The sequence below is a fragment of the Fusarium vanettenii genome (genome assembly GCF_000151355.1).
Source record: "Fusarium vanettenii 77-13-4 chromosome 5 genomic scaffold NECHAsca_5_chr5_3_0, whole genome shotgun sequence".
Taxonomy (NCBI): Eukaryota; Fungi; Ascomycota; class Sordariomycetes; order Hypocreales; family Nectriaceae; genus Fusarium; species Fusarium vanettenii.
In genome coordinates, this window is record NW_003315878.1 from 2,352,370 (window position 1) to 2,379,676 (window position 27,307).

The window sequence follows — 27,307 nt, forward strand, 5'->3', positions numbered from 1 at the left end:
TGAACTTGAACGCTTGCTATGAGATTGAGGGTAAAAGACGTATAAAGAATGTAAAGCTGAGTTGAATTGATACAAATTTCTTCTTTTCGAGGTGAGTCTGGATTTATCGTCAATTAAATCCTTTCAACTTTTTTCAGCCCCGACAACGGAGCCGGCTTTAACCCAAGTAATCACGATAATACCCGGACACTCACGCCCTTGCGCTGACAAAATTGACATTGGCGCCGAATCGCTCTTGACATTCCAAGTCTAGAATATTCTTTTCGTTGCCACTTGATCCCCAAGACTCTCTTTGGATTGTTAAAAAGTGAGATTTCGGTTTCTATTTCTAACGCCTACGAGTTTATCTGTTTGCAACGCCTAGCTAAAAAAGAATTGTTGTGCTTCCTATGATGTGTGATGATTGTTCCTGTTGTGTTGTATATACCCTGAAATGCCAGATTAAATAATGAAATCAAGAAAATTGCCCAAGAGGGATGATGTGCTTTGCGTAGTTTGTTCTCAAAACTTTTCCAACGCAGCATCATTACTTGTTATCAAGTAGAAAGCTTCTGCCAACGGGCAGCGCTGTACTCGTGGCCTTGGTTCGTCGTGTCTTCTCCCGCCCGGTAAGACATGAGGTCCGTCCTCTCTTGCTCGGCCACTTCGGCGGCCTTGGCCTCGCTCGCGCCCTCGCGGCGCTTTCGGAGCCAGTAGAAGGCGAGGGCGCTGACGCCGACTGCTGCGACGGCGACGCCTCCGCCGTACACGGCTGTCTTGGTGCTCGTGGGGAGGGCTTCCCACTTCTCGCCCGTGGTCTTGTCTGCTTCTTCGGGCTTCTTGTGGAGGTTCTCGTAGGCGGTTGAGTTGCCCCTATATATGTTAGAATGAGGGTTTATTTGTGATGTGGAGTGAGGTCTTACTTGGTAATCTCGATGCTCTTATAGCTGCCGGACTTGTCACCGTAGACGTATTCCTTGCCAGTGCTGGCATCTTCCACGAGAACAGACTTGACGTACATGCTGTAAGGGCCCTTGTCGTACTCGGTATCTGCACATGGTCAGTATGTTGCTTGTATCGCCACTTGAATTGAGTCACTCACCACCACCGGCCCATTCACGGGTACCCTCAGGCATAGTGGGATCTCCAGCAGCCCAGATACCAATGCTCAGTCTCATCGGGGTCTGAGGGTACGCCTCTCCAGCCTTGGCATCCGCATAGTTGAGGGTTCGCACAACCTCGCCATCAATATACCAGTTCAACTGGTCCTTTGTCCAGGTAGTGGTATAGTTGTGGTAATCCTCCTGCATGCCGTCCTTCATGTAATGCCATCCCGCCTGGGTAAAGTCCTCAACACCCTTGCCGTAGTAGTTTGTCGAGGCGTGTGTATCATTAGCGCCGAGAAGCTCCCAATCAACCTCGTCGAGGTCATCGCTCAGCCACATCATGGAGCTGATGATTCCCTTTCCGGGAGCAGCCTTCATATGGAGCTCGGTACGGCCAAAGAAGAAGTAAAAGTTTGTGCGGATGGTGGGGGAGTCGCCTTGCTTCTTGACCGAGAAGACGGCGCCATGGTCCTTGTCGTAGGGGACATCGCCGACGATGGTCTCCCAGAGGTCGGCAGAGGGCGTGCTGTTAAAGTCCCAGCGGTGCGTCGTGCCAAAGGCAGGGTTGGGATCGCAGTCGGTCTGGTTCAGGGGGTTGCACTCGGAGGTAGTCTGGGCTGTCGCGAGGCCGAAGATGGCGGCGGCCGGGAGGAGATAGCGGGAAAACATTTTGGGTGTCAGTATCGAAGAGGATCTATCGCATGACAATTCGGGAAAAGGAGTGAATAAATGTCTGTCGCGGTCAAGGAGTGGACGAGCTAGACTGAAACGCTCAAATAAGGAGTGACAGTTAAGAGCAAACAAACAACGACAGAAAGTTAACAAGAAGAAACTCGTCTACTGAGACGCGTCAGAAAAAGGCAAACAGGAGTAGAAATGTAGAACAGAAAGGAAAGTCAAAGGAAGGAAAAGGAGAAGAAACGACGGAGAGGGACCGTGCTGGGGAAACTCAGGAGGCCATCTCCAACTCTGGAACGGCTCTTGGAGATCCATGAGGCCCTGTAATTTCAAGGGTTTTTTTCCCGTTCGCCTCCCTGACCCGCCAAGATCAACCACCGTCGGACGGTGTGTCACCACTAAACTCCACTTGGAGACTTTGCCAAGGTCAAGCGGGAGAGGCTTGCCGGGGGTTACATGACTTCCTTCTTCAAGGGACAGAGATTCAAAGACGCGTTACTGGTTTCTGAGCCGCGCGTCTGTAAGGTTTAAAATTAGTCGTCGATGTTTCCCTGGATTTTGTCAAGGGAACCAGGAAATCCAGCGGGATTAACGACAAGGGGTCTTCTCCACTTGGGACGCTTGGCTCTCTGGGCAGGGGTAAGGTGCTTGGTAGTATTAAATAGTGGTGTAGAGCCAAGTGCTGCTTTGGTGCAGGGGATGTGTGGGTATTTGTGTCTACCCTTGGAGCTATGTTACAGGGGTGTTTAAAGGAGACACAAATGGGTTGATTGCTTTGCTTTGCTTGAGTCCCTTCCATTGAGTTTTGTCGGAGAGATTGGCCCACGTGGTCGGCATGGTCTTGGGATGCATTGATGTTTGCTACACTAGAAGACGAAGGAGGGAGGATCATAGTGCTACGATAGGTCGAGTCGGGTGATGGGGAGTACATGTTTGCGAGGACACGATATGACTCGTGGCTTCGAGTAAGTGGTTGTATATGGTGCATTGTACCTTGCAGTAGAGAGGACATGGCTGGAAACTGGTGACAGTGAGACTTGTCGCTGGAGGATAAAGTCGCTCACCCTTCTGCCAACACTGGATGTTTGTCCATGGTGTTGATGAGATTCATCTGCCGCGACCGCCAATACTACGCAGTGGATGCGACAATAGCATCATAATATTGACAAATATTCTTCATCAGATTGACAAATATTTCTCGTAGCTTCATACTCTGAACTGTCATGATATCATCATCCCGTCTGCGTATCATCGTCTTCCCATCACTCATGCCGAAGTCACTCAAGCCTGAGCCTTGAGCTTCTCAATTCGCTTCTTGGTACCATCGACAATCACATCCTCGTTGTAGATGGACAACACACTCGGGTGCTTGATCACAGCCTGCGCCCACTTGTAAAAATTGGGAGCCTCCTTCTCGAGGGCCTCGACGAAACTGGTGGGGACGAGACCGTGCTTGCTCAAGGTGAAGAAGCGGATGACAAAGGGCGCGACGATTGCCTGTTGCCAAGCTGGTTAGCTATAGTGCACATGTGGACAAGTACCGACTTACCTCGGCGAATGTGGGCTTGTCGCTGCCGTTGAAGAAGGGCGCGGCGTTGGAGAGGAGAGGCTCAATCTCCTTGACGATGCTGGCGGTAGCGTCCTTGACCACCTCTTCGCTCACAGACGCAGAGTAGGTGAGCTTGAAGATATGCGACTGAACCTTGGTTGACCACGCATCCGTAAAGAAGTTGATCCTAGCCCGGGTGAGAGCATCCTTGGGGTCCGACGACTTAGGCAGAAAGTCAGAAGGGTGGGTGTCGGCCAGAAACTGGGCGACGATGGCAGACTCGGTAATGATCTCTCCGTTGTAGGAGATGGAGGGCACCAGACCACGGGGGTTGACCTTGAGATACTCGGGGGTCCTCGGAGTGTCTAGGTCAATGATCTCTTCCTTGTAGGAGAGGCCGAGTTCCGCGAGGGTGATGTGAGCCCTGTGAGCGACTGGGTTTGTTAGCATGCATCCTGACCAGGTAGTATGAGCTCTTACAGGGGCACCGATGGTTGGTGTAGAGAATAATATCCGCCTGGGCCATGTTTGCTGAGTGTATGACTGATCACTGATCAAAGACTGGGTTATCAATCTGGGGAAGACGTCTAAAGATGGCACAACTCCACACATAAATAGACCTCGCCGTGGGGACAGCATTATTAATTCAACCGGGTCTGTCGGGCTGTCGCAATGGGCACGTCTTTGATTGCACCATCGAGAATGCAGGGTCATGATAGGGTGGTCCACCTGTATCGGCTGTGGCACCCGAAGATTGGAGGTGAAGGAGAGGAATTGCGTCATTTCTCGTAGGTGATTGTGATGTTGAAGATGTTGTTCAACTCTTGTCTGTTTGTCAGCTGGAGTTGTCTTTGCTTTACTCATTATCCGCCATAGCCGGATCTATGGCGAACAATAAGATTACTCGACATGGGCGTCAACCCTTGCTACCACTATTTTTGGGGTCTTGGGACTCTCGCTAGACTCGCTTGAATGCTCCCGCGATGTGGGCTGCTGTGCCGCTTTGTGGGAGTGCGGATCGAGATTAGAAGCGGTATGGCTTTTGTCTACCGCAATTAGTCTGAGTCCTTGTCTGAACGCGTCTGAGAGCTTGGATATCTTCAGAGTCATCCTCGGAGTTCGTGAGAGTCGGAGTTTTGGTGCCACTTTGACGCGTTCTACGGATATACGCACGCAGTAGGGCTTTGACCGAGACATCGAAGCACATTCTCGAGTCGACATGCGATAGCCAAAGCTCGGGCTAGTTCTTACAATGTCCTCTTCGGAAACCCTCGACTTTGTCGCCTCAGTTACCGTGGGCAGGGTCTCAAGAGCCGTCCTCAGTCGCGTCGAGACGCGCTCATTCAACACGGTGAAACTCAATAGCCACCCGGAGTCTCTAAGACAGTTTGGCGACGTCTTTTCAGACGAGACAATTCGAGATTTAGTCAAGGCTATTCGGTTTGATGTCGTTCTCCCGGTTATCAGCGATAAGCGCCTGCGGAACAAGTTCCAGAGTTCCAGGGAGGCCGCGGAGAATTCGCGCGTTTTTACAGAGGCTGTTGTTGCATTATTTACGCGATTGAGCTGTTGCAAGGCATAGAAGCGGCCGGAGACTCCATCCCGATGCCATCTGTGTCATGGCCAAAGCCCTTCCATGCCTCGAGCACACGATCTGGGATTTGTACATGCCACCACGCCGCATGCCCACTCTGCGAAAAGAGTTCAAAGCCGCACTCGCTAGCGCATTGCTGAAGCCGATGTACGCTTCTCTGGCTACGTTGACTATTCTTCTCTGGAATCCTGACCCGCGAAATGAAGAGGCGATACTTATCCCGGATGAGGAAGAGGATCGTCTCAGTCTTGGGATGCGAAGAATCTGCGAGCTTCCGACACTTGTTTCTCTTTTTCTCTGGGGAAAATGGTGCCTGTCATATTGCGCCTTTAGATGTTTTGGTCCTTCAGTGAGGTCTGTGTTTGTCGACATGTCCATGGTAACGCCGGATGGAGGGTGGTTGCTCGACGTCTACCCTGGATCCGAGGAAGAAGTGGAATACGACGTAGAGTCAGAATTCAGCTCTGACTCAGATGATCAAGGCGATACTCTGCCGGATATAAACTCGGAAAACTCGGATATCGAGGACCGTCTCACAAGGAGAGCAGAAGCAACGGCGAATCAGGACCGACCGTGTAAAGAGATACGAGAAGTGCCAAACCCCGAGACCTTTACCCTTTTGGTGACTTCATTTGCGCAAGCTGTGGCCAACTCAGACTCTCCGTCTTGCCTTGGATTCGCAGAGATGAGACTCTCGACCCCGTTGGCGTCGATGCGGCTTAGTTACTGTGACGGTGCTGGAGGAGAGGACCCAAGACTTGGTGCCCTTCCCGACTTTGCACAGAGGATTATGAGGGTGGATAAAGTCGACATGAATAGATGGCTGTTCAATGGTTATGGTGGTATCACGGCTTCAGGGTGGAAGATTCCTGCTGTCATGTGGGATGCCATGGAGAAGGCAGTGGGAGCGGAGAACATTGACACGAATATTGACGTTGATAGGATTGCGAAAGTGTAGTATTTGGACCTATTAACTCAAATATAGCACTAATCCAAGGTCATAAAAAAGCTACAACGATATTGTAGTCGAGTAAGAGGCCCTGAGTCTCTGGGCTTATATGAGATCATGATCCCATCGACAATTCCAACACTTCTCAACATACCTCGCGTCCAGCCCATTAAAGTATCACTAGAAAAGGCTCAAGTTGGAGCCATAGATTATGAATTGAATTTGATGGATCAATACTGGCTAAATTGCACGTTGATGCTGGCCCAGGCCAATTTAATCTCGGAATCTTCCAGCTCCCAACCACCTGTCCAGTGATTCCATGGTGCCATGTAGCACATGCAGTCCCTCACGTCCTTGGGGGTCGACATGAGCTTTAGCATCTTTTCCATACCTTCGGGACTTCTTAGCTTCTCCTTGGCTCGCTTGTTGATGGCGTCGACGCGATCTGCGAGATCGAGGACCGTGGCGGCGATGCCCGCCGCGATTGGGGTTGCAAATGACGTTCCAGACTTTACCACCTGTTTGTATCTCACCGGGTCCCTCCCTTGCTTCTCCATCTTATCCTTCTTAACGAGGTCCAAAATCTTCTCCTTTTCCATTAGGTCCAGCCCCATCCCCAGCGTCATAAAGTTGAAACCGCTCCCTATCTCGGGGTTGATGCCGCCATCTGCACCGTTCCCTTCTGAGGCGTGGACGCAAGTCACGTAAGGATTGTCGCTGGCTGGGAATGCCCGACGATCGTTCTTCCCGTTGTTGGAAGCAGCTGCAAATATTAGGCGTGGCGAGGCCTTTCGAATTGACTTCTCAATCTCCTCCACGATGTCATTGTACTTCTTCAAGGCCAACAGCTCCTTTTCCACGTCTCCATCGTCTCGAGCGGCTGGACGATTAAGTCCAAAAGACATGGAGATTATGTCCACATCCCATTTGGTTACTGCGTGGTCAATAGCCTGTAAGGATCGTGAGTATATTCATTGGTTGTTGATGAGATCTCCGATCTGGCCACGGGTTGAAGGAATCTTACCTTGGCAATGTTCTCGGCTTCGTAATCTCTCACATTATTCTGGTTAAACACCTTTGCGACGTAAATATCCGCCTCGGGAGCCGACTTGTGCAAGAGATGGGCGCAATTGCTTCCGTGCAACTCATTGTCTTCGTCTTTTGCGTCATCACCAACCCAGCTGTGGCACCACTCCTTCTTCATGCGGCCCTTGTCCTTGGCAACCGTTATTCCCGGATGGCCAAAGTCAACTCCAGTATCAATGACTGCTATTCGGATTCTCCGTGGGGTTTCGTCTCCAGACTGTGTCTTGCGATCGGTGACGAAGCGAGCGTACGACTTGTGGAATGTGTCAAGACGCTCCCAAAACTTATTGGCACTATGGACGTTAAAGCATGTCCGTAAATAATTTAAAAGTCTAGGTAAAAGAAAAGAGAAGCTCACGTTGAAGGTCTCGCCACTTGTTTAGCGTCGAATAATTGGACGTTGGGTTGGCCTAGCTCAACAGATGGGAGAGAAGGCTGTCCCGACAGAGCCATCTCGGTCGCAGTGGTGTGCGAGAAGTTCTGAAGAGTACCGCCTATAGACAGGGATTGCTGAGAAATCTCATGCCTTGGAAAGGATGAACGGCTCAGCGATGGATCCTGGGCGAGAGGCGGACTGCTGGGAGCAATCATGCTCTCCAGAGTCAAATTGTTGTCGATCTTGACGAGAATGGTGTCGAATACCAGTTTCCACGCAACTTCCATCTTGTTATGACTTGACTGATTCGCCATCAAGCGGCAGGGGAATTTCTCATGGAACTCTAAGCAGCCCAGGGCGGCGTTAAAAAAGGGAAATACTTCACGGTCCACCTCTGCGCCGCATGTCGCCATTTGACTGTATTCCCGGATATCATCTCGGATCTGGTTGCATGCCTCCCAAGGGTCCGTACAAGGATCTTGTTCATAGGCAGTAAGACGCTCACCTTGTGCAATTTGCACCAGAGCCTTCGCCAGAAACACGAACTGGGGCGAAGGCTCCGGGATATCGAGATCATCAATGCTGCCATGTGAGGGAAAATGGGAAAGAGAGAGAGTTTTCTCCTGACCCGAGAGATCTGATTTGCTAGGAAGGGAGACAAAGGGAGTGTATGTGTTTACAGACTCCAGAAGGTGAACCTGCTTGGGGTCCCAGGTCTCAAAGACGTAATCAGAGTCCAGAGACAGCATTAAACCGAGAACTAGTTTGACGGCCAGAGCCTTGCGCTCGTGCATACCAACGATGTTGCCTGGGCGGGAAACGGTCACCCACTCGTTGAAAGACATTCGCTGGTGTTGCTGATTTTGCTGATTCCGCTCTTTGAGACGACCCTGCTCGATGAGGTCCCATAGGCTATGACGTGGGAAGTCCTTGCCATATTTGCGCGTTCTCTGTAGTTTCGACGGTATATGAATTGGTATCGTGACTGGAATAGCCGGTCTGTGATGTTCAGAGACGTAAAATTCCAGATCTATCCTTTGTCGGTGTGACAACCTTAGTGCTTCGCAGAGTGTTCTCTCTGTGTAGTTACCGGGATGATCTGGCCTGCCAAACATGGATTCAGTCTTGAGGAGGCAAAAGAGTATAGGCAAGGCATTCTTACTGCAGAAAAAACATTCTAGCATATTGCCAGCTGTCAAGCGGGCCATGTTCCTGCTTCTTTTGCGTTTTTTTATCGAGCAAGCACATGGTGAAGAAGAGCGGAACAGGTAGACTCTCTGTCGCCTTTGTCGAGTCCCAATTAGACACCTCCTCCCACCCTGGAAGTTGTAACAGAGCCTCGTGTTTGGGGTGGCTACAGGACGCGATGTGCGACAACACAGCACGGCAGGCAGCTTCTGTCTGGTGTTGGAACTTTCGAAGCAGGGAAAATGAAGCAACAGACTCATCCGAGGCCAGCCTTCTGGTGGTAGGCTCCCAAGTGAGGACATCTAGGGTGCCCGTCGACATCTGCAGCGCGTCGACAAAGCTGTTGAATGAAAGGAAGAATTGGGCCATCTCTTTGGCATCCGTAATCATTTGACGTCGGATTTCTTTGGAAGGCTTTCCTTGTGCTGGGTCAACAAAAGCGAGAAACGCCCTTGCAGTTGCTTCATCTTCGGTGATGTTGAAGAGAAATGGTGTGGGCGTAGGCCTAACTGTTGGGATAAGGTCGAGCGGGGAGGAGTCAGGTTGGGACTTGACACTCTCGATAAGACTTGTTAGTCGTGGGTATTCGTTGGCTTTGTTGTCTCTCAGATTCGGGCTGACTCGAGCTTCGAGAAACTCACACAATCGCTCTAGACGCGATCGTGCTTCCTCAACTGACGGTTGAGCAGGACCAAAGCCCTGCTGCGAGCCATCACTGGACCAATCTTCGAGATGTCCCTCGGTGCTTGACTCTGAAGATACGTCGTCGCTATCATCGCCCCAACTGTTCTGGCGAGAATCCTTGTGCATCCGTGGCTTGGGTGCATAGTTTTGAGTTTCTTTTTGCAGTTGAAGGAGCAGATCAAACTGTAGGATCGTAAATGTCCTGCGGATCTGCAACTCGAGGTCGTTGATGGCGTTGCGGAGTTTGAGTGTTAGTGTGCTGCTACGAGTGTTTCCAACAGCTCCAGGCGGGCCGAAGCGGTCACTCATCTGACGCAGGTCGCTGATCAGACTCCACTCGACAGTATGTTCAATACCTCGAGCAAAAGGTTGAGTGTTGAACGGCATGGTGCTGGCCGAAGCTCCAAGGTGAGGACCCTCACCTACAACCCGCCCAGTCCAAGAGTATAGCTATTCGAATTGTTGAAGTATCCAATGACTCAACGGACAAGAGGATACTAGCCGTTCTCTCGATTCATAGGAGTTGCTGGGCATGAAGCGGCATCTGCCCAGAGCCGGTACCGGGATATCGCTAACGACTCGTTTTCCGACGTGCGGCTGAGATCAGGCTGTGGAAATGGGTCAAGCTTCAGAAGGCCTGACGCAGGCGGAACAGGGCTGTAAAGCGTCACGATCTCGAGGGAAATGGTAAAAGAACGAAACCTAGCTTCAGTCGGAGAGAGGAGGCACTGCTTCGTGCGGTGTTTGTAGGTTAAGGAGGAAGAATCTGTTCGTGTGCTCGAGATTGTGACGAGCCAAGGCGTGCAGCCGCCGTGGGCCACAATTGCGGCCAGCTGAGGGGCTGAATCGCAGATACTAGTAGAGAGGTACCTGCCAAAGTTCTTCGTATATTTAAACATCTATGGCGATATCTTGTCGGAGCGCGGGAAGTCGATTGAGAGAGACCATAATAAAGTCTCGGTTTCTCGATTTTGGCGCACCAGTTCAACACCTATCGATGGTAACACGATGGCTCAAACCTTCTGATCTACCTGTCCTCAATCAGCTCTACGCGCCGTTTATTGGTCCAGGGGCCTTGGGATGCGCCCCCGTGAGGCTGACGGGAGCTGAAAACATCGCATCCAATGTCTTGTCCCCTCAGCCCGACCGGCGACAACGACAAACAAACAAGAGGACTACAAGCGCCAGCCGGGGGCCACAACCAGAGGGAGTCCTGTCTCATCCCCTCGCGCTCGAACATGGCAGCTTTTGGATACCAAGGGACCTCAGGGCCTGCTGGCTTTGACCCTGCCACGGAGTCTATCTCAACCAGGGTCAGCATCTGCGAGTCGCACTTTGACAAAGGCCTGCGCCAACTGAGTTCCAACCAAGCGGAACAGATATACGCAACCGGCCTGAGCAGACTTCAACAGCGATTCAAGGACTGGACAGGTTATCTCGGCGTCTTTGCCAGTGGAAACGGAAGCCTTGATCAGCGGTTGAAGCGTCACCCACAGCATCGCGATCTTGTCGTACATACCTTGAACATGCTCAAAGGCAATCTTTTGCAGAGTAAACATATGAGCATATGCTACAGAGGGCGCAAGCTGACCAAGTTATAGTCATAGCCGAGCCTGGCGACCAAGACTCGGACGATTCTTCAGATGAGGACGACGACAGGCGTGAAACCGAAATCGAGGGTGTACGCATGTCGATAAATGAGCTTGACCGGCTCGCTATCCACATCAGACAGTCCTCGAGGTCTTCTCTAGACACTCGTGTCAAAGCATTCTCATCGAAAAGATCTGTAGAGATCTCTTCCTTTGAGGCCAAGGCGGAGTTGGCCGTCAAAGCTCTCTATCCTAAAGCACGTGAGAGTCTACGTCAGCACTTGAGCAAGTCCATGGCGCATAGATATACAAAGCTGCTTTACTGGCAGTCTCACGATAGGAAACTACGTACAGATCATCGGCGTTTCAGACCGTCACGAGAAGTGCAAATAGAACGAACACCGACAACGCCTTTGCCTCCCAAAGCAGTCCCGCCACAACAAGCTGTGAAGGATGGCAGCGAAACAGCCCGGCCAAGGCCTGTAGCTCGGAGAGGCTCTATCGGTTTCTCGTTCCTGTCTGAGACTTTTGCATCAGATCCAGCCTCACATCCCTCGATGCCATCCAAGACAATCGAGCCAATTCGGCGGCGGACTGGTGCAACGACGGTTCTGGAGACCAGAGCACAGTTCCCGGAACCACCCCGATTTGAGGATGAAGACGAGACTGGGCCTTGTCCTCTATGTCGAAAGCTCTTCTCGGGACATCAATTTGCGAACGATGTTTGGTGGAAGTAGGTTCATCCCATCACTCACAGATACACGTGCTTATCGTAACCTCACAGGACCCATGTGAATGAAGACCTGGTTCCCTTTGCGTGCGTTGAAACTACGTGCTTGGAGTCTCCAAACTTTGCACGCCGAACTGATTGGAGTGCCCACATCGAGCAGGATCATGAATTCGTGTGGCAACAGGGCCCAATAATTTTACACAACACCGAGAACAAGCAATCTGACAACGTTCCTACTGGAGATATCTGTCCGCTGTGCTGTTATGCACCGGTTGAGGAATCTGGAAAACACCGGGCCAGGGACCTGCAGACCTCGGATGAACCATCAGAGGCCCCAAAGCCGGAGTCGAAAGATGCTGCAGGTGATCTCCCCGGCGGAAAGAGTGTCCGATTTGATGTCCCCGAGGAGGAAGAGAGTCGAGCAGACCCGGAGACGCCCACCGCCCCGAGGTCGGAGATGAAGCCAACAAAGCACAAAAAGATGATGGATCACATTGCTGGACACTTGCAGTTCCTAGCATTACTTACTCCGAGGTTATCAACCAAGAACCTTGCGGATGGAGAAGACACCGACTTTGCCAGCTCTCAGGCTCCTAGTGGTGACTCTAACCCTGGCGAAAGGAGTACACTGGGTGATGAGTTTGAGACCGAGGGACTAGAGACTCAAAGTACTGATCTTCTGGCATCACTCGGCGACATGAGTCCAGTGCGAGCCCATGAAGACGAGGAAGCGCCACAAGACGAAGATATCCCTCAAACAGAACCGATGGATTGGGCGCTATTTGCGCCTCCAGACCCATTTCACGGGAAGGAGGACAAGATCATCAAACACATGAGAGAGGCCGGTAATCTCCTGAAAAAGGCCGCAAACCATTTCGCAGAGGCCGGCTTTCCCATGGAGGCAGACGAGGCTGTCCAGACCATGACGAGGTTACTACCACAAAGAGATCCATACGTCGATTTCAGCAGCGGCATGCGATTTGAAGAGAGCCTCACCAGAGAGTCTCTGTATGAGTTCTTCAACGCTTCACTATCCTCGGCCGACCAAGGGATCTATGCTACCCTGGCTAACTACTGTACCGACGAGGTCTGGGAGGTGCGCTCTTACCCGGATCCTTACGCACCCACAGAACAAGTTTTGTATTCTCGACGTGCACTGTTTGGTTTGCTGCTCAACTGCAAGCGATCACTGGATATTCTGAAATGCATCGTGGAAGGCCTCTCGGACTTTGACATTCCCCTGCCTATCGAGACCTTGAAGAGTGTGTTTCCAGCCTGGGATGCTCAGGTTCTCGAAGCCTTTCTCCAGTCACAAAGCACCTATGACCCATGGGGCAACTCAAACAGGGGCACTCCGGCTCCTCGGCCATTGTCCCAGGTTTTAGGTACTCCCCTTCCTCCCAACTTCCAATTGCCAGGCAGCTACAACCCATGGGTTAGCATATACGGCAGTGGTCCTCCAGTTCCTTGGTCAGAGCCTCTATCTGGAAGCACTCCTACCATCCAGGCGCAAACCCTTTACAGCCCGTGGGGCGCCATTGGTTCTCCGGCTCCTCATCCATTGTCTCTATCCCACAGTATTTCTGACAGCACAAGCCTTGTTTCACTGGTCGAAGACGCCGAATCGTCGGATCAGGGAATCCAGGCAAGTCAGGATGACATGGACATACAACTTCTACAGCATCTATATGGCACAGACCTGAGCGCTGTCAAGGAATGCATTGAAGGTGCAGCAGGTAGTCTTCCAAGGGAGGTGTACGCTTGGATCATTGAAGATGCAAACTTTCAAAGGTTCTTGCATAGCTCACAGCCTCAACTGCTCTGGATCAATGGTGATACCGGGCATTGCCAAACTGTGCTGCTCTGCGGGATCATCGATGAGCTATGTGGGATCTCTGACACGGTCGTCTCCTATTCCCTCTATCAGGGAACTAGCAGCTATCTCGACACTGCCGCAGCTGTGGTGGGCGAGTTGATTCGCCACCTTGTTGAGCAACGGCCAAACCTCCTTGGATATGTCCGAGAGAAGTACGACCTCTCCGGGAAAGCCCTATCTGATGACTTGGCTTCCTGGCAAGGGTTAGGCGAGGTACTCCAAGCCATACTGGGCCACCCGTCGATGAATGATGCAGTCTTGATCATTGATAATGTAGACGAACGCACCGCAGAGGTGGGGGAACTGTTCCAGTTCATCACCCGATCATCTTCGGACTTTCCTTCGAAATGGATCTTGTCGAGCCGTGGCGGCATGAGTCTTCGTCCACGGCTGGATACCCGGACACAGGGCAGTTTTGCAGTGATCGATCTGGACTTGGCCAAGGATCAAATCTCCCAGGCCGTCGGCGCCTACGCCAGGTACAGAGCGGAATGTTTGGCAGTGCTCAAGAACTACGAGGACTCGGTGAGAAGTGATATCTATGCCTACCTGGTTTTCAACGCCGGAGGCGACTTCCTCTGGGTATCCACGGTGTGTCGCGAGCTGGAAAACCATCCACCTTGGGACATACTGAAATTCCTAAGTTCGCTGCCGGCTGGCGTTCTGTCGCTCTATGACAAGCTTCATCTCACCACTCGCCGCTCGCGGGATGGAGAACTCTGCCAGGAGGTCTTGGCTATCGTCGCCACCGTGTATCGTCCTCAGACGGTAGCAGAGCTAAAGATCCTTGTCAAGCCGTTCGAGTTCTTCCACAAAGATGAAGCGCTCAGATACTTTATCACATCCAACTGTGGCTCTTTCTTAACAATTCGCGGAGACACCGTCGATTTCATTGACAGATCAGCGAGGGACTACATTCGCACCAAGATTCCCCCTGCTGACGCCGCGCTCCAGCACAAGCATATCTTCATTAGGTCCCTCGCCTCACTCTCTGGAATCCTTCATCGCGATATGTATGCCCTCGGAGCGACAGGACAACCCTATTCTTGCATCCATCGACCAACCCCCGACCCATTAGCCCCCGTGCGATATGCCACCATGTACTGGATCCATCATTTTGCCGCACATCGCCGCCTCGTGGAAGGTGGAGGGACGAGTGCGCTTGCGGACCTCATCAGCGTGTTAACGTTTCTAAGAACATTTGGCCTATTTTGGCTGGAGTCTCAGATGTTGATTCAAGGAGACATAGACATATCAGGGATGGAGACCTTTATCGGTTTGTTTGTAAGTTTGGCGACCCAGTGAGTCAAGACTAAGACGATCGCTAACTGTATTCTTAGGATGCCGAAGAATGGACTCCCTTGAAGAACCTGAGGGACCTAACCCAGGACCTGATTCGCCTGGCCACTGACTTCAAGCCTGCTTTGCAGGCCTCGCCCATGCAGTTATACGCGTCAGCTCTGGTGTTTAGTGAGAACGAAACACCAGTCAGGCAGCATTTCAAGGAACAAGCACCTCTCTGGGTTACAGGGCAGGCGATCAGCAATTCGTCCTCTGAGATAGACCTGAGCCGGATCCAAGTGCTTGAGCTCACACCTAATGGCTCGCTGCTCGCCATGGTTTCTGGAGATTATATCATGATCCGGAATATGAGCACGCTCGAAACCACCTGGATGTTTAGGGCAGAGGGAGTATCGTGCATGAGCTTCTCTTACCATCCATGGCTGGCATGTGGCACATATCAAGGTTCAGTGCGAATCTGGGATGTTGATAAGAAAAAGGCATATCGCCGATTACCCAGAATCGATGAGCCTGGGGTTGCAGCACTCGCATTCTCCTCGGATGGCTGTCAGCTTGTCCTGGCAACTCTCATCGACACCATTGAGGTCTGGGACGTGCTATCGCGCACTCTTGTGCGACGCTTTCCATCTACCAGGCAGCTCACTAGCCGTTCGTTAAGGCATCGAGGTGCCACACTTTTCATGACGGACCGCGGGCCTCTGTCAATCGACTCACGGGGACTGGCCCAGGCGACAGAGGCAGAGTTAGAGACGGACTATCACGTTGGTTTTGAGGTCAGCGATGGTGATGATTGGATCACAAAGGACGGATATCCAGTGCTGTGGCTTCCTCCACTGTATCGAGTATCATCTTCTACGGTATCTGGAAACGTGGTTGTGATCGGTTGTCAGGCAGGAGGGGTCTTGAGATTTCAGTTTGCGTAATTATGAGGAGTAGTGTAAAACTGTATCTATTTGACTGGGTTGCCTTGATCTACCCTCTGGGTATGCTATGAGGTTATGTTACTTTTTAAGTAATTACTATCTAGTACCCCTCACCCGGTCATACCCCTCACCCGGTCAGCCAAAAAAATATTCTTCTATATAAAATGCGATTTTTTATTATGCTGGCAAGAACCTAATAAAAATAGCAAAAATAAATTCATGTTTAGGATTAAGATTAGAATTAAATGTATTTTAATATCCTCTTGGTCTTTTAATTGCGCGGCCTACGCGGGTCCATATAACTAGTAATTCTTCCGCCTCCGAATCTGAGCCCTTATCCTCTTCTACCCCTCCTACCTCGATCACCTCCTCAATAGATTCTGCCTCTTTAATTGCTTCGTTTGACTTGGAAATAGTCTTACTAGCCACTAGAGCCTCGGCTAGTGTTATGAACTTCCTGTTGGGATTCGGTATCGCTTTTCTCTTCTTGCCTCTGCTTAATTACCTGACTTCCTCCTCTAAACTGGCTACTCTTGCGCTTAGCGAGGCGATCTTTGACTCTTGTGCTTTGAAACCCTTTGATATTATAGAATAGCGCCTTCTCGTTGAGGGGCTCTTATTCTTCCCTAGATCCCTGATATGATAGCTAGTCTTTAGCGTATTATTAGAGTCGCGTTGCCCATCGCTTAGGCTATCTAATATAGGTATAGTTTCCTTCTTATCTAGCTGAATCTCTGGATATATAAGTGCTTTCCGTCGTGAAACCGGCTAATTTCTAGTTACTCGCTAGCCCGAGAGGATATTCTTCTTTATTATACTTACCTCCCTGGCTTTAGCATAGGCCCTAATGAAGTTGACTTTATCTACCGGCGCAGAGTCGGTTAGGCTTATTAGCTTTTGGAGTTCTTTATAATAGGTAGCCTTAGATGTATTAAATGGGCTATTATCGAGTGGCTATAGGCCGTGGGAGTAGTGAGCTGGTAGGTAATAGCAATATATATTATTTAAAAAGCACGTAGCTATCTACTTATCCTAGATTAAGAGTCAGCGACATTTTTAGTTCAGAAAGTTCAGAACAGGCAGATACGCATAGATACGTGGCTTCGATAGCTATCTAGTATAATAAGCCTCGCATTAGACTTATCTTCCGGTTGCGTTTAGGGAAGATAGACCTCTCTGAGCTACTCGACTGCGATATAGTTATCTATCTAGCCGTTATCGGACGTGATATAATACCAATCGGCCACCTCCCTAAGCTCATCGATAAACTACTATTACTAAAGCTCTTTGCCTTTAAAGATAATCCCCGGTTTTAGAAGACGGCTAGTTATAATCGCGGCTTTAATAAAGCTAGTCTAAGTATAGGACTAAGAGCCCTTAAGGAAGGTCTTCCTCCTAGGGTCGCTATTGCCAATAACCAAGGAATCTAAGCCTATATTCTAATAGATTAGCTCATTCAATGGCCAGAACGACTAATACTTACTAAATCCGGCTATAATACCGCCCTCGTTAATATTAATAGTATTCTCGGGTTTGATCTAGCTATATTCCTTCTCCCGGATATTAAAGTATTAATTAACGGCAGTCGGGGTAAAATAATTAAATCTCGACGCCTCCTAGCGTTTTCCGATCTTTGTCTTTATAGACGGATGCCGTTTTATAAACCTGGCTAGCCAATATATACCGATAGGCCGTTCCCTGCCTTATTGTCGTAGGAGGGCAGCGACGGTAGCACGGACTTGACTGTGGGATAGAGCATAGCCTAGGGCCTCTTGCCGGAGTATCTAGGTTACTAACCTGGTCTCTTAGGACTTGGATAATAGCTAGGCAAGATGGGTGACTTTAGGTTTAGGCGGTATGCCTCTTAGTCGGTTAGAGAGGGTGGTCTGGGGCATACCATACTTCTGGGCGGCCTTATACTGCGAGAGTCTATTATCTGTGACATCTAGCATAGCTTCAATAACATCATCCTCTATATAAGGCGTCTAGGGCATTTTAAGCATCGTTTTAGGAGGCTAGTGTAGAGAAAAATCCGATGAGACTTGGCGGAGGGAGGGTGATAAGGGAGGCGTTTTAAGATAGTTTATATTAGTGCTATATGGCTATACCGCATACGTCACTAGGGAAGTAACGTTAAAATGTTAAATTCCATGCAATTTTCAATAAAATAGATATTTTTCCATACTAATAGCTTCGCTTTTGTTTAAGAACTATTTAAATGAAAAATCGTATTTTGTATGGGGGAATATTTTTTTTGCTGACCGAGTGAGGGGTATAACTGGGTGAGGGGTACCAGATGGTATGAGGAGTGCTGTGGATATGGAGATAGGAGAGCGAATAATGGGGATGAGTGTATCATCTCAAGGCCTGAGGCTCAATTTTATAGATTTAATGTGCCCGATCCGTTTTCTGGCAGTGTATTTCAAGATACTTCTGCTGGGTCGACGTGAAATTGTTGCTACTTCAGGGCAGGATCCAAGTGACGGGGTTTACCACTCCCTGCTGACTCTCGTCCACGATATTTTGTCCAGGAATTTTAGCAGCTTCATCATCGATATACCGCGGCCCTCCCTCATCCATCGCCTTGGAATCACTGAGTGTTGCTCCCACAACGTCTTCCTCCTCCTGTCTCACTCCGGCCTTGTCCCACCAGATCTTACGGACCCGAATACCGAGGATGAACGGAGTAGATCCGTCAAAGCTAGAGGCAAGGCTCTCCTCGTTGTCGTACGAGGCGGTCCCGCCGGCTGTAATGCCCGAATTTGGGTCAGTGGCAGCAGCCTGGCTGCTGACCTGGATCTTCTTGGATGAGACCTTGGATAACTTGGCGCCCTCAGTCCACATGAGCCCAGTGATGAGGTAAATCGGCTTCTTTCTCATTGTGTTATTAATGTGAAAAGCAACACTGTCGATTTCCAGGGCGTCCTTCGTGTACTCGGGTGTAGGGATAAAGTACTCGACGAGAAGCTTCTGGACTGTGAGGATTTCGTCATTCTCGCGCTTACGCAAGAATGAGAACATTGCGCCTAGTCCATCGCTGCCGAAAATCTTGGCCCAGATGCTGCCCTCGATGCCTCTCAGCTCCTTCAGCGAGCGGCTGAAACCCGTCTTCTCGGAACGGAAGATTTTCTGGGAAGCGGGGATTTCAACAGTATCGCCGCAATCGAGCGGGGAAAGGACACTGTTCAGGTCGATGCCTCGTAGTACGGAGCCCAGCTCAAGGTGGCCATCGGGTGGTGGGGAGATATTGAAGTCAGGGCATAGATGGAAAGATGGCTGGGGGCTGAAAGAAGCCATGGTGGTTTTGATGCCAGGGAAGAAGCAAACTAGGATGTCTATGGTTACGTGATATTGGGAGGGAAAAGGCTCTCAATGGTGGAGAAGACAGGGCATTCTTTAGGCATCCATCACATCGGCTGGGCAGCCGAGCTTATGCAGCTGTATCAAAAGCAAGCAAGCAAGCCATCGCTAAGGAGTACTTGAATATCTGTGGTTGTTCCACACAAATGGTTGTACTCTTTAACTAGGACATACTTGGCACCATCAGCTCGTTGGTTGACCATGTGATGAAATAGAACACGAACCTAGGCTAAACCAAATTGCCATATCTGCTATATAATGCTAGAATCTTAAGAACTTCAACAAGACTTACAACGCTAACTGAGATAATAATCCACTAGATCTCCTACGTGGAATCTTGACATAATAAGTCCTCGATCTAGGGGTCCTGACAGAAGAACCAAGACTTGGCGTGTTACTAGTAACAGGCAGTGCGTAAACCAATTGAGATGCTCTGTGAGATGATAAAGCATTGCTTTGAGACAGCGCCTGAGAGGTTTGATTCTATCCATCCAGCTGAGGTGGGTTCGATGATGCCGAGACCGCCTTTGCATTTGGCATTTGTATCTGTTCCTGCACTGGGAACCTCGGTGCAGGGCTTGGAGTGGCCTGGTTGCCGCTTCGACGACGACTGAGTATGCGCAATCCAAAAACTCCCAGAACAATCAGGCCGATGAGAGCCACGCCGCCGACTACACCTCCCACTATCGCACCGATGGGAGGGCCCGGACCTGGCCCAGGAGTCTCGGCCGGTGTTCTGTCGACTAGAACTACAGTGGAAAACTCCCGCTTCTCTAGGCTTCGTGTACTAGTGATTGTGGAACGAGCTGGTGCTATCGAGTCGCATGTGTAATGGATGATGCCGCTGCCGAAACGAACCCAAAGACAATATGGAGCCTCAGATGAAGTGCTGCGAGTAGAGACGTTAGCCAAAGTAACAAAAACAATATCTTAAGCTTCTTAACTCACCAGGAATGAGTGAGCTTGTTCGTACGGCACTCAGTGCCGCATACCTTTGTATCGAAGTATCATTGTGTTCAAAGATGATATGTGCGCCAACGATTTGGCAATTCGCCGAGATATTGCATTCAAGCTCTAACTAAGATATCTCTCCCCGTGCTCCTATTAACTCACCCCAGTAGCCACCACCTAAACCTTTGTATCTTCACGACCGAAACCTTCCTTCTCGGCAGCTTGAGTCACTCCTAAGACTCAACGACTTGAAACCCTTGATCCCCTCCCCAAAGAAGCCCCGGCAACGTGTCCTCCACAACCCATCTATAGGCGGCAGCAATAGCGGCAATAGCAGCAGCGGCAGTGTTATTAGGGTTATGCCGCCGATCGATTATAGTTCTTATAGGCATCGTATTTAAAGATATAGTATTAAGAGATTAGAGCTTAAAAAGATAAAAAAATAAATAATTTTCTTATTTCTTATAACGTACTTGATAAGCAAGTGAGCCAGTCAAGCAAGTGTGCCACTTTCCCCTCCCCCTCTAGATAGAAATCGCAATAAAAACACCATAAACCATTTAATCAATTAAAACTACTCACTATACCCTTCCCCAGATGTCTCAATCACTACCTGACAGGTCCTTGCATTATGGCCGGGCTTGCCGCATACACCACAGCGCCGAACACCCGGTCCGACCGACCTTCCTCGACCACCACTCCTCGACGATTCGGCCACTACCTGCGCATCCACATCCATTTGATCAATTACTTGCCTTCCTTCTTCTACCGTCATTACCCCTCTTTTCTGCAGTCTAGTCCTTTTTGCCCTCCGCCGCCGGCTTAGTATCTTATTTGCCTCTCGAAGGTCTTTGTTCTCAGCGGTCAATAAGGCAACCCGATGCATAACAGCCTTTGTTCCCTTCGCAAGAGACTGTAGAGCCTCTAAAATTGACTCTGGGGAGCTACTTTGATGCCTTCTGATCCGCCTTTCGAGGTATTCAGACTGAGATCCGGCCTCAATCACGGTCTTTGGGGTCCTTGAAGCCCAAGGGGTCGACGGCTCAGCTGCCTCCTCAACCGGCGTTGGCGTCCGTAGCTGAACATCAAGCTTTGAGATCACAGTTTCTGGGTCAAGAGGAACAAGCCCAGCTCCTTTGAAAGCCCCCCTGATATTTCTTTCCGTCATAGTGGCCTTGTGTGCGGCGTGGAAGGCCGGAAAGAACTCCGTCTTTGAAACGTGGGTTATAGAACATCTGATCAGATGCTCTATTTCTCGACCATAAGCCTTCTTCAGCACGCTAAAGCACCCGACGTCAAGGGGCTGGAGCAGATGAGAGGAATGAGGTGGCATACAAAGCCGGATGATCTTCTTTTCCTCACAATATCTCTCGAATTCGATGGAGTGGTGACTTTCGTGGCCATCAAGGATTAAGAGACGATAGCGACTATTTGATCGCTTAGCTGTACACCGGTCAAAGTGCTTTAGCCACTCTAGACCAGTCTCATTATCGGTCCAGCCATTTTGGGTCGTCGCAATGGCCCAATCGCCCGGGAGGTTGCTTTCTCGGTACCAGTTGGCGAGGTGATATTGGCCCGCACCGATGATGAACGGCTGGATCGCCTGGCCTTCCGCATTAATCGCTTGAATGACTGTAATCCATTCCCGGTTTCCAGGCTGCACTGATTTCGGCTTTGAACGCCTTTCTGCACCTGTGACAACCATTCCGCTTGCAATCATGCCCATAAGAAAGCCAGTCTCATCAAAGTTATAGAGATCATCTGATCGGATGCCGTACTTCGCGATTGTATTCGCCACAAGCCGAAACCAATCGCGGATAATGGTTGGATCTTCGCATTTGGCTCTCTGATAGTCGTATTTACGAAAGAAACGCGTCTTAAGGTCTGGGTGTCGCTTGACGAAGTTATGAGCCCAACGCGTGCCAACCGGTGACGCGTCGCGGTCGGCAAGCAGTTGATCAGCCATATCTTTAACAGCACGTAGCCGGGGAGGAAATCCTCGCGAATCTAGGTCGAGAATAAAGTGAATAATGATCTCTTCCTCTAGATTAGATAGCCGACGTGATTTCTGGATAGTATCGCGTCGAGATTGAATGCCGTGCTGTCGGCGACGTAATGTCATTCGATTAACCTCATATGTATCTGCGGCGCGTCGGAGGCTTAGTTTTGGGTTATTTTGAAGGGCCCGAAGGGCAAGAAGCATTCTAGCCTCACAATTAGACTGTGACATGCTGGGTGGTTGAGAATTAATTGATCAAATGGAGAGGATGTAGGTTGAGGGATTTTTGGCACACTTGCTTGACTGGCTCACTTGCTTATCAAGTACGTTAACTAAGTTTGAAGATCATATTGAAGTATGTTAAACTATCGAGACAGGTGGAGCAAAAGGTAGCCCAACCACAGAACACGCGCGCATGCCGCTCCCTTTCCCATGTGCAGGATCGATCTGGTTCACATATCAAGGCCGGTTCGCCTAGGTAATCAAATCCGCAAGTGGCATCGGGCGCAACCGTGATGGCGAGAGTGCCCGAAAGCACCTCGGCAAAGTCAGACGCGGCCTGTCGAACCTCGAGTCTCTGCAGGGACGGGCTGGTATCCCGTAGGTCACTGGTTGATGTAACTGCGGGTGGTGCTAGGGCGGCCGTGTTTCCAACTAGGATTACAAACACGGCTCTCGTCAAGGCAGCAATAAGATTCATTGTGAGGTTTGCGGAAAGACTGGTAACAGGGCTGGATCACAAGGAGAGTTTCGCATCTTCTCCAGTGGGGGAGACTTGACTAAATACCACCCCCAGTGCCTACATGATACGTATATCCTATTGTGGCTTCTTCCAGCTGAAATCCATTACACTTTGGCAGACGAGTAATATTCTTTTTTCTCCGCCACCGGTAGGTATTCTCAGACCCGAGCTCATGCCACTCGAGATAGCGAATCAAGCAGTTCTTATAAGTCATGCCAAGCCTCATACTATATGCCCTCGTTGGCTATAGGTAGCAAGTAGTCCTGCACGCTGAACTACCCCGCCTCTTTCAGCCGCTTCATATGCCTTTTAAGGCATTCTTGCAGCAACTATAGGCAAGAGAATGGCGTTGCAGAGCACTGAAGGTGTGCAATGATGTGTGCTAGGTTGTTTGGTTCCTACATTGCCGTATGCAGGAGCTCGTGTCACGATAGAAAGCTTTGTGGGAGCCTTACGAGGCAAGCTGATTGCCTTCACAGCCGCACATGAGGGCCACCATGACGGGTTCGCATTCATAAACAGATTTCCTTGGGCCGTTAGAGCATTTCCGAATTTACATCTTAATCAGAAACAGACGCATACAGAACCGCCTCTTTTCTTTACATTTCCAACCCAACTCGACGTGCAAACCACCTATCAATCACCAGGCACTGATCTCAGCCGAGTATTATCCTCCCTATCCTTCTACTTTATTCTGCACCATACGGATCAAAAGGCATCAAAGGCCGGATAAACTGGCCAAATCTTTCAGGGAGGCCATCATGCCACACATCTAGAGGCTGGCCCGCGATATCATTCCCGTAACCCACTCCCCGGTTATAAGCCATAACACGCGTAGCTCTCCCTGCCGCCGTTCGCTGATAGATCTCGGCCCTAGATCTAGAGTTAGTTTTAAATGGTTGAAAATATAGGGGCATCGTTGCTCACTGGTAGACTGTTTCTGAAGAAAGAAGACTGACGAGACTGTTCCGGCCTTGAGGCAGATGGCGCGATCTGTGGACAGCTTCAGCTCGCCAACTGAGGCTTGGGACCTTGGGTGTATAGGTCGAAGACTGCGCCCATGGGCGTGCCCCATCCGGGCCTGTGTTGATGCAGTGGCGAAAGTCACTCTGATCAACATGTGCTCTATCCCATGAGATGCCACCAGTGCTCAGCAGGCGTGGCAAGTCCCGGAAGAAAATGCCAATATCGACGGACCAGTGAGAACAACTAGGGTTCTCAGGGTGAGTATACGCTCGTAGTCTAAGGACCCATCCCCACTCAATTGTCCAGTCGTGTTCAGGGCCGACAGAGATCGCACGCTCCCCAATCTCCAGTGGCCTGCCGGCTATCGGGAGTCGGGGACCCAGAGAAACAGCGAATGCATCAGAGAACCCTCTATGAAGACGTCCTGGGCCTAGTCGATCTAGCCACGCGTTGCAATAAGCCCTCATCGTTGACCTCGAAGTTCTGCTGAGCAGAGAAGCCCTAGACAGTTCGCAACAGCTCCGCAAACATGCTGCAGCGATGAAACCCTTTCTCCTCCGTATCCAATCCCTCATGGTCATGTTTTGAGAGCGTTGGTCGAGATCTAAGCATGATTCGTTTGATGGCTTCACGCAGTGTGAATGGTTATCCGCGGACGTAGCTGGCATCTTCACCGCTGGGGTCTTCAACGTCTCGTACTGAGGCGGCGCTTCAGGATCAGGTAAATGAAAAGAGTCCATGCTCTCGACGATATGAGGCAGTTTCACAACCTTCGCTGTAGATTGTAAAAAATTTGATTGTTTCTCAGGTTTTCTCGTTAAACAGCGTAACGCGCTTCCTGCAACGCTTTGGATGTGTGTGTGTGTGTGCGTGTCTCGGTCTGGGGCATCGATAGAAAGAGGAACAAGAAGAAGAAGTCAGAAGAAGACGCAAGAAGCTATGATGAGGGAAGATTGGGTTTGTCAATTTAGCTTCATCTGCATGGCTTCTTGCCGTAAAGCTTAAAAGGCAGCAGTTGCCTACCCGGGATCATGACATGCCTCCCTAGAGGTGATTAATAAAGTATGGTAAAAGTCTATTGAAAAGCTTTAAAGTCTTGCATTAAATTAAAAAATAAGTCAAGGTTTTTTGTTAAATTGTATCTAGATTTGTGTCATATTTAAGAAGACATGCTCAACTTCCCTGGTGTTCTGTTCTGTGGTACCACCTTAGATTATCCTGCAAGCTCAGGCAGTAAAATATTGCCAGCTTAGCAGGTGCAAGGATTACTCCATCTCGGTCATGTCAACGCTAATATTTATGTCAATATTCTCCGCCCCCATAACCTCTTCCATGACATCAGGATCCGGGTATCGCGCTGAGTCAAGCAAGCTGACATCGCGCAACTCCATCTACTTCTTCCGAGCATATCCGTTTGATTATAAACCCTCTTTCATTCAATTTCCCTGCATATTCACGTTGCTACTACACTGACCTTTTCTGTCGACTGATACTAGCAACGACAATCGCAATCAATTTCACCAGCGAGGCAGGGGCTTTACCCCTTGCTTCTTGGATTATATCTCGCGCAGACTCCATGTTAATCTCCCAGGCAATTATAATCGCACTGGCCATCTATCCTTGAGAGGATTGGATACTACAAGAGAACTGTATGGCTCCTCCTCCAGCCCTCCGTCAATTCATTCACTGGTCCCCCATGTTCAACTTTGGGCAAATAACCCCACTCTGTTTGGCTTTGTCTGTTTAGATGCTTACTCCACGTCAAGCCTATCCAATGTGGGGAGTTCTTTTTTCGTAGGTGTACATGTGGGGAAACGGGTCCCCAAACGAGCGCTTGTCAGTAAATGCTCCTAGAATTAGACGCATGATAACTCTGAGCGTATGGAGAGATTAACGGGTAGATAACTCGGCCTGGAGCCCGGGGCGGTTGGATTTGCACATAGTCAGGATCCATAATCAGCAAAGTCTTCAGCTTCTTCACTATACCTAAGCACACCATGTCATCTCCCACTCCCGGCTTTAACGATGTAAGGCAGACTTTAGAACCGATATCCAAGTATCGAATCCCAAGCTGATCTTAATGGGAGGATATAATTGTCGGTGCAGGGCCATCTGGGCTTCTTCTAGCTCTGATGCTCGCGCAGAGTTCAATCCCTGTTACCCTTCTTGATATGAAGAGCAACCTGGATAAGAACCCGCGAGCGACGCACTATCCTGCAGCTTCGATGCATGAGCTCAACCGGGCCGGCGTCGGTGATGACCTTCGTGAGCGAGGATTCATGCCAGCAGGCCTCACCTGGCGCAAGCTGGATGGCACACCCATAGTGACGTTGGATGCCGGAAACGTGTCTGACGACCCTGACCGCATGGTCTGTCTGCCATTGGACCAGCTAGGTGAAATTCTCAGAAAGCATCTCTTGAAACATGAGAATGTCAAGATTCTGTTTGACTACAAGGTCACTGGCATCGGTCAGAACGAGGACAAGGCCTGGGTAGTCGCAGAAACCCCTGATGGCGAGAAGAAGCTCAGCGCCGACTATATCGTTGGCTGCGATGGAGCAAATAGTCAAATCCGCCGTTCGCTCTTTGGTGACTCGGAGTTCCCGGGTAGGACTTGGGACGAACAGATTGTAGCAACAAATGTTCGTCTTCTCAATCATGAGTGTTTTAATACCCTGGGACACTGACTATTTCCGCAGGTGTACTACGACTTTGACCAGTTCAAATGGAATGACTCAAATTTCATTGTGCACCCCGAGCATTACTACATGGCCGCCAAGATCACAAAAGATGGGCTATGGCGAGTGAGTTACGGTGAGCTTCCCGGCCTCACATTTGAGGAATTACGGGAGCGTCAGCCTACCAAGTTCAGAGACATGCTGCCCGGTCATCCAAGTCCGTCCGACTATAAGCTCGTTAACTTCAGCCCTTACAAGGTCCATCAACGTTTGGCCACGTCTATGCGTCAAGGACGATTTCTGCTTGCAGGGGACGCCGCGCATCTCTGTAACCCTTTGTAAGGCCACTTGTTTCTAAATAGTCAGAGTCTTCATGCTCACTACTCCAACAGCGGTGGCCTGGGCCTTACCGGAGGGATCGTCGATGTCGGCGGGCTCTATGACTGTCTCCGAGGCATGTATGAGAACAAGGCAGATGCCACGATTCTGGACAAATATGACGAGATCAGGCGACAAAAGTGGCTGGATGTCATTGATGTAGTTTCGAGTTCCAACTTGCGCAGGTTGTTCGAGACGGATCCTGAGCGAGCCGTCGAGACGGATGACTTCTTCCAGATGCTCAAGAAAGCAGAGACTGATCCAGCATACTCCCAAGAGCTCCAAAATGTGAGTATTTTCATTCTTTTACTTGGCAAGAATAGCTTGAGGACTCACTATGATACAGGCGGTCAAGGCGATCCAGCATGATTTCACCCAATACTACAAGTAGGCTTTCTTGCTTTAGCAGAAAAGAATCGAGTATCCTAGACGAGAATTTAGTCTTAGTATAGGAGGAAATCAGCCACACCGCATTGGACTAAACTTGACATTTCATTCAACCGGAGCGGGTTATCGTACTGTCAACCTCTACTTCTCTTGTTCTCATAGTAGATGACGTTTTAGTGTCATTGCCTTGCGTGTTTATTTATGTTTGTATCCCTTTAAAACACGAACCACTACGAA

The 27,307-nt window shown here is 49.9% G+C and overlaps 8 protein-coding genes across 8 annotated transcripts; 3 read left to right on the forward strand and 5 right to left on the reverse strand.

The window, feature by feature from the left end:
* Nucleotides 1–536: 536 nt before the first annotated feature.
* NECHADRAFT_40651 (uncharacterized protein) lies at nucleotides 537–1,754 on the reverse strand (the record flags this gene model as incomplete). The annotated part of the gene is made up of 3 exons (XM_003051394.1): nucleotides 537–852; nucleotides 903–1,029; nucleotides 1,082–1,754. The coding sequence occupies 3 exons, from the start codon at nucleotides 1,752–1,754 to the stop codon at nucleotides 537–539; spliced, it is 1,116 nt and encodes a 371-aa protein (XP_003051440.1).
* Nucleotides 1,755–2,920: 1,166 nt separating this feature from the next.
* Nucleotides 2,921–3,877, reverse strand: NECHADRAFT_69758 (uncharacterized protein). The gene is made up of 3 exons (XM_003051395.1): nucleotides 3,793–3,877; nucleotides 3,313–3,746; nucleotides 2,921–3,260 (listed from the first exon to the last, which is right to left on the reverse strand). The coding sequence occupies exons 1-3, from the start codon at nucleotides 3,836–3,838 to the stop codon at nucleotides 3,045–3,047; spliced, it is 696 nt and encodes a 231-aa protein (XP_003051441.1). The 5' UTR covers nucleotides 3,839–3,877; the 3' UTR covers nucleotides 2,921–3,044.
* A 687-nt stretch (nucleotides 3,878–4,564) lies between these two features.
* Nucleotides 4,565–5,864, forward strand: NECHADRAFT_80886 (uncharacterized protein; the record flags this gene model as incomplete). The annotated part of the gene is made up of 2 exons (XM_003050982.1): nucleotides 4,565–4,800; nucleotides 4,895–5,864. 2 exons carry the CDS (start codon nucleotides 4,565–4,567, stop codon nucleotides 5,862–5,864), a joined length of 1,206 nt encoding a protein of 401 aa, XP_003051028.1.
* A 221-nt stretch (nucleotides 5,865–6,085) lies between these two features.
* Nucleotides 6,086–9,576, reverse strand: NECHADRAFT_80887 (uncharacterized protein; the record flags this gene model as incomplete). Its single annotated transcript, XM_003051396.1, has 4 exons — nucleotides 6,086–6,805; nucleotides 6,880–7,234; nucleotides 7,300–8,421; nucleotides 8,480–9,576. The coding sequence occupies 4 exons, from the start codon at nucleotides 9,574–9,576 to the stop codon at nucleotides 6,086–6,088; spliced, it is 3,294 nt and encodes a 1,097-aa protein (XP_003051442.1).
* A 3,592-nt stretch (nucleotides 9,577–13,168) lies between these two features.
* Nucleotides 13,169–15,609, forward strand: NECHADRAFT_41312 (uncharacterized protein; the record flags this gene model as incomplete). Its single annotated transcript, XM_003050983.1, has 2 exons — nucleotides 13,169–14,660; nucleotides 14,735–15,609. The coding sequence occupies 2 exons, from the start codon at nucleotides 13,169–13,171 to the stop codon at nucleotides 15,607–15,609; spliced, it is 2,367 nt and encodes a 788-aa protein (XP_003051029.1).
* A 2,384-nt stretch (nucleotides 15,610–17,993) lies between these two features.
* Nucleotides 17,994–18,906, reverse strand: NECHADRAFT_100711 (uncharacterized protein; the record flags this gene model as incomplete). The annotated part of the gene is made up of 1 exon (XM_003051397.1): nucleotides 17,994–18,906. One exon carries the CDS (start codon nucleotides 18,904–18,906, stop codon nucleotides 18,073–18,075), a length of 834 nt encoding a protein of 277 aa, XP_003051443.1. The 3' UTR covers nucleotides 17,994–18,072.
* A 4,444-nt stretch (nucleotides 18,907–23,350) lies between these two features.
* NECHADRAFT_80890 (uncharacterized protein) lies at nucleotides 23,351–24,367 on the reverse strand (the record flags this gene model as incomplete). The annotated part of the gene is made up of 2 exons (XM_003051398.1): nucleotides 23,351–23,534; nucleotides 23,589–24,367. 2 exons carry the CDS (start codon nucleotides 24,365–24,367, stop codon nucleotides 23,351–23,353), a joined length of 963 nt encoding a protein of 320 aa, XP_003051444.1.
* Nucleotides 24,368–25,759: 1,392 nt separating this feature from the next.
* Nucleotides 25,760–27,074, forward strand: NECHADRAFT_93926 (uncharacterized protein; the record flags this gene model as incomplete). The annotated part of the gene is made up of 4 exons (XM_003050984.1): nucleotides 25,760–26,269; nucleotides 26,327–26,643; nucleotides 26,698–26,971; nucleotides 27,030–27,074. 4 exons carry the CDS (start codon nucleotides 25,760–25,762, stop codon nucleotides 27,072–27,074), a joined length of 1,146 nt encoding a protein of 381 aa, XP_003051030.1.
* Nucleotides 27,075–27,307: the final 233 nt, after the last annotated feature.

Bases quoted from the DNA above. Each gene is read 5' to 3' on its own strand.
- NECHADRAFT_69758 (XM_003051395.1), bottom strand. From the start codon at position 3,838: ATGGCCCAGGCGGATATTATTCTCTACACCAACCATCGGTGCCCCT. The intron at 3,747-3,792 runs GTAAGAGCTCAT...TAACAAACCCAG, and splicing joins CACCAACCATCGGTGCCCCT to TCGCTCACAGGGCTCACATC. The intron at 3,261-3,312 runs GTAAGTCGGTAC...GCTTGGCAACAG, and splicing joins ACAAGCCCACATTCGCCGAG to GCAATCGTCGCGCCCTTTGT.